The 5406-nt window shown below is 34.5% G+C and overlaps 1 protein-coding gene across 2 annotated transcripts; it reads right to left on the bottom strand.

Moving 5' to 3' along the window:
- Window positions 1–278: 278 nt before the first annotated feature.
- Window positions 279–5058, bottom strand: LOC101497142 (protein DYAD). Of its 2 annotated transcripts, XM_073370948.1 has the most exons (9): window positions 4903–5058; window positions 4125–4172; window positions 3567–3696; window positions 3169–3269; window positions 2347–3032; window positions 1827–2210; window positions 1608–1725; window positions 1416–1499; window positions 279–1133 (listed from the first exon to the last, which is right to left on the bottom strand). In XM_073370948.1, the coding sequence occupies exons 2-9, from the start codon at window positions 4167–4169 to the stop codon at window positions 588–590; spliced, it is 2094 nt and encodes a 697-aa protein (XP_073227049.1). In that variant the 5' UTR covers window positions 4170–4172; window positions 4903–5058; the 3' UTR covers window positions 279–587. The 2 variants fall into 2 exon arrangements, with proteins under 2 accessions (XP_073227049.1, XP_027192472.2); XM_027336671.2 differs by lacking the exon at window positions 4903–5058 and having other exon boundaries at window positions 4125–4318.
- Between the last annotated feature and the right edge of the window lie 348 nt (window positions 5059–5406).

Genomic DNA, 5406 nt, shown 5'->3' with positions numbered 1-5406 from the left:
AGTGTAAGTAAAAAAAATGTTATACTGAAAAGAGAAACTTCACAAGCAAATAATGAGTTTTAGCATATGTTTGGATTCAAGTTTGATTGTTCAATTCCGCTTCTCAATGCAAGTTGCGCCGTCATATTGAGAAGCTTCAACTAATAGCTTCTATGCAAACTCACAAATTGGACGGGGTTTTATGAATTTCCAAACACACGGTTAGAAACTAACAAATTTTATAAGATAATAGTAACATAAACTTGGGATTATGCAAAATAAATCAGCATTTGGCTCGTTTAGTTATATCCTTCGATTTGCAATTTCAATGGCACATAATTGTAATATCTGACTTCAATCATGAAATACCAAAAAAGCAAACAAAAGATACCACATTAATTTTACTTCTTATATTGCAATGTTGGTTTCAATCTACCAACCCAAGTCTCAAAATGGTGTGGCTTCTTTCAACTATATATCAGCATATACCACATTAATTTTACTTCCTATATTGGAAAGTTGGTTCAATCTACCAACACAAGTCTCAAAATGGTGTGGCTTCTTTCAAATATATATAAGTATATGTATGTAGCAGGGATTTGCTAGTATTACCTTTGGGCCAAAGGAAACTCATTGAGGTTCATAGAAAACGCATTCTTGGTTATAGTGGTTGTAAGTGTGGACTTTGGGGTCTCTAATGGATGAGAAATATGAGGGGAAATTGGTCCAGTAACATGTGTCAAAGTAGCTGTGCTCACAGGGCGTCTCTCTGCTAGTGGCTTAACAGGAGAAGAAGGGTAAGGAATGGATTTGGAGACAAACTTGGGAGCTGAAGTGGTTGAAGAGGAAGCTGAGGTTGGGGTTGGGACCATAGTGTGTTGTTCATCAAGGTAGGCCATAACATGGGGAGACAAACTCATATTTGGCCACATAAAGGTCCCTTTTGGTTTGCAAATCTGAAAACTACTTTTCAGCCTTTGTATCTTTGCTGATTTGGTTTCTTTGTCGTTTTTACCTTTCTCCTCCTCTCTGGTCTCTTCTTCAATGTTTTCTGCCAATGATATTGTTGGCCCTGCCAATAATACTGGTGGTGTTAATGATCCTGACATTATTGGCTCTTCTACTACTGTTGGTTTTAGCATTCCCAATTGCTCCTGCATTAAGTGCCTTTCATTAGTGCAAGCAAATATCATTCCACTTAGTCTTCAACATTTATTTGCAGGAATGGGAATATAAAACAAAAAATAGCAATACAAGATATCATAGTGGGATTTTTTATACTTTTGTTAATACTCTATGGTACAGTATGGAGTAATAAATATATAAGGAAAAAATACAAGCAATCATTAGCATCATTAAGTATCATATTTTTATGAAGGCAGCATCATTATTTTGGAATGAGGACATTCAATCTACCAATAGAGAGTTTATGTTACCTCCATGCCACCCAAAGCCAGAGTAATTTCTTTTAGTTGTTCTTCAATTTTAGCCTTTTTATGAACCAGCCCTGCATAAATCTCCTGCAATATAACAAATAGAAAAAGTTTTAAAACTGGATGTTTTCTATATGCCCCAAATATACACCATAGTCATTAGCAATAATCTATACCTATTATGATTCACCTCACCTGCATAGAAACTTGGCAACCATAGTCCTCAAAATTCAAACTTGACAAACAAGAACTAGGAGTAGTCACAATGGCCAATGCTTCCTCTTCTTTTTTTGATGCGAGCTCCTGCATACCTCTGTTTGCAGATCAAGAAAAGTTACCAATGACTCAAAATCAATAGAATAAACAATAATAACAGACATTGACATTAATAAAAAATGATGAAATTGCCCATACCGTTTCAATTTAATTATTTCTTCCTTTATCTCTCTGAGTTCTTTACTAGAAACATGATTTGGTGAAATGCTGTCTCCAGGCTTCCATCCAGGGGGAGGAGTCCAATAAGGGTCTTGGACACCCGCTTCCTTTCTAATATCAACAAGATCAGCACTCTCTAACCAATATTCCATTGCTCCTTCTGCATTGTGCCGCCGTCGGAATCTCTCATCTCCTCCTGGTGCCACTTTTCCAGCCATGTGCTTCAGCAAATGATCAAGTAAACCTGTGTCACCAATGTACTTACGTGCTTCTGATCTCAAGTCTGGCCTCAATATTGAGTTTCCATACACAGCTCCTTTTTCCTTCATAACCTTCAACATACTCTCCTCTGCCAACTTATACCTTCAAATGTACAAAGTTAACATATATAACAACAAATTAATACTAACTAACACCTATTAAAGTAACCAAGTGAAAACTGAAATGTATACCCAAAAAACTGTTAATTTTTAATACAAATAACTAAAAAACCATTTACCTCTCAGTAGACCATCTATCAATTAATACTTTTCGTTTTTTTTTGCCAAAAACCACGAGTTGCTGCTTCTTTGGGTCTTTTAATACTCTCTTAGAATTTTTAGCCCCGCTGCTACTACTCACACCTTGGTGATTTTTCTTGCATTGTCGAGTAAACCTCGGTACCCCATAAGGCACTACCTTGACAGCCTCCATTTCTTCTTCATTAATGTGTTTTCTCTTCTTCTGATTAGTCCCTTTTCCGGGTTCAAAAATAACCCCTTTTTCCTTATGAAGTTCATGTAAAGATTCAACCTTTTGTTCCTCATGACGGCCCAAGAACCGAACCTGCCGGCGTTGGCCCCACTGCATCATACCGCTGAACTTAATCTGAGACCAACATGAACCTTGCTTGGAAACCAAACTTGTAGCAACATCATTGATAATTGGGCTGTTATGGTTTTGAAAGTTTTCTTTAGTAGCAGAGGCCCAAAAGCTCCATGAGTTTCTTCTTTGTGCCAATTCCTCAGTTGTGATGCTCCTGCAAAGCATTTTGATGGCGAATTCGACTCCCATTACGTACTTCTCGTCGAGCGCTGGGATTTTCTTCTCGCCTGGCTTTCCAAAGCTTTGGTCGTTGAAGTGTGTACGAAGAGAGTGAAGGCTTGGATACCTTAGAGATACTTGTTGGTCTCTTTTGTCAGTGACCTACAAAATTCAACACCCAGTATATGAAACCACCAAAGATAAAAAATTTAGATCTTCATTTATTAGTGTTTGAAAAGTTTTTGCATAGCATATTAAAAAACAAAAGAGCTTTTAATATTAATAATGTATGTATTACCATTACAATGCTAACACATTTTAGTTGGACTGGACAATTCAATGGAAGGTTAGAATGATCAATTTTATAAAATCGACCCACTTGAATTTCTTCAGGTGACCCTGCAATATTTGTTGACAATATCCCAAAAAAGTGACACTTGGTTAGAAATGTGGAAAGAATAATGTTAGAGTAGGGGTAATTAAGGAAAGAGTAAATGGGTATACGTATACCGTAACAATCAACAAAAGAAACTAGTGGTAAATTGTGATTATGTTATATACAATTATTACCATGAAATAAAGTTAAAGGTAATCAATATAAACTATTAGTCAAAACAGTAGAAAACTTTTAGAGATGCAAATGCAAATAAAGACGGTGACAAAAGATTATAAGATGACCATTTAAGGAAATATTACCAATAGAATAAGTGGAATCAGACGTAGGTGGAAAGGTGAGGACATGTTCGTCCAAAGAAGGCCTTTTTTTGCTTTTGCCCTCGTCGACGTGGACGTCGTTATCTTCCTGCATCTTCAAGTACGAACTCTCCTACAAAGCCAATACAATTAATTAAGAGCCACTTTGTTACCTATTGTTAAAAAAAATGATTTTGGTATTCTATAAAGCTTCTAAAGAATATCAGTTTTTAAATTATTTTTTATATTTTAAATAATTCCCTTCATCATATATATTATCTATTATAAAGATTGTCGAACAATCATTCTTCCTAATATTTAAATACTATAATTATAAACTTTATCATAAAGTAAAAATATTTGCATTGTTTGTCGCTAAGTGTGTGTACATGCAAAACAATAATTAAAAGCTTTATTATTTATTTAAAAGTTATTAATTTTTGCAACAAAATAACAAAAAGAGAGGCGTGTGATGCGTTATGTGTATGTGTGATATTTTGTGCAAACAATAATCAGTATGACTATGACTATGACTATGAAATCAATGAGAGAGAAAGGAACCAAATCTTCAGCAGCAGCAACCAAATCAAAAGCATTCTCCTTCATAATCTGCACAACATCAATGATTGTAACTGACTTCATCAAATAAAAATAATAATAAATCACCAACAATTAAATTAAGACTGATCCGATAAAAATACAATTGTATTAACACATAAAGTACATACATTAATTTAATTATCTTCCTCTATACAAGCATAGACAATAAAACAATCAGATCAAAATAAAAACTACTACCACCAAGTATATAAGTGTAATAAATGAATGCGAGACATAATAAATGAACCATCGTTTTCTTAATATAGTCATTAAAATAAAAGCTACTAGCTAGTACCTAATAAGCATTACAAATTTGAAATCAATGCAAAATTGAAGGTTGCTTTCACTTTCACACTTTATATTGTTGGATCAGATAGTGTCGATTTGTCTACCTATACAATGTCTTTATTTCATTGATTTGTTTTTCATCGAATCCAAAAATAGCAAGAAAACATGTACTGAATCAGATTCATAGACAAATATTGAACCAAACAAACAATGACAAAATCGTATAAGACTGAAAAGAAAAGAAAAACACAGTACAGAACAAGCATTAAATGAGTCTAAAAAAATGAATCAATCGAATATTTCAATTGAACAAGCGTGAACGATTCCATTCAACAATGGTGCTTCAATGAAGATCGAAGAACACATACTTTTTATTTTGATCGAAGAAATTAAGTAAAGGAAAATAGATGAAAAATCGAAGAAACGTGGTGAGGTGACGGAAGAGGAGTACCGTTGAAGAGTGAAGAAACTCGTTTGTAGGTTTTTGGAAAACAAATTTTCTTTTCCCGTTAGAATTTTCTCGAGAAAATGAAAGAAAGAGTGGAAGGAAAATTTGTTATACGTGCAAAACGGAATGTAGAGCGAAAGTTAAATACACACGGGGGAGAGTAATCATGATTTCTTCGCACGATTTCGCGGACTTGTGTGGGGGAATATTTTGAAATTACTAATAAGTCCCTGGTTTAATGTTGGTGTGAGAATGGGAAACATGCTTGGTTGCATTTGACCGCGGTTGAAATATGTTTTTCAGAAATTTAACACAAACGTGAAAATAATGAGAGGAAACTGAAGAAGGGAAGTGCAAGAGATGAGAAGAGGCATGTGTTAAGGTTTTCACGAAGGTGAGTAGTTGCTTTTGTTATGAGTTGAGAAAAAGAAAATAAGAGATGAGTAGTGGGGGGAGGGGAAAGAAAACTCTTGCATATGTCTTTCAAATTAATTACTATAATATGGT

This window comes from Cicer arietinum, chromosome 7 (genome assembly GCF_000331145.2).
Source record: "Cicer arietinum cultivar CDC Frontier isolate Library 1 chromosome 7, Cicar.CDCFrontier_v2.0, whole genome shotgun sequence".
NCBI classification, from domain to species: Eukaryota; Viridiplantae; Streptophyta; class Magnoliopsida; order Fabales; family Fabaceae; genus Cicer; species Cicer arietinum.
Note: the sequence above shows the minus strand (reverse complement) of the source record. Positions and strands in the feature narration are given on the sequence as shown.

Excerpts from the sequence above, each read along its gene's own strand:
- LOC101497142 (XM_027336671.2), bottom strand. The coding sequence starts at position 4,205 with ATGAAGTCAGTTACAATCATTGATGTTGTGCAGATTATGAAGGAGAAT. Across the intron at positions 3,697-4,124 it reads TTGCTGCTGCTGAAGATTTG|GAGAGTTCGTACTTGAAGAT; the intron begins GTTCCTTTCTCT and ends TTGGCTTTGTAG. Across the intron at positions 1,726-1,826 it reads GAAATAATTAAATTGAAACG|AGGTATGCAGGAGCTCGCAT; the intron begins GTATGGGCAATT and ends ATCTGCAAACAG.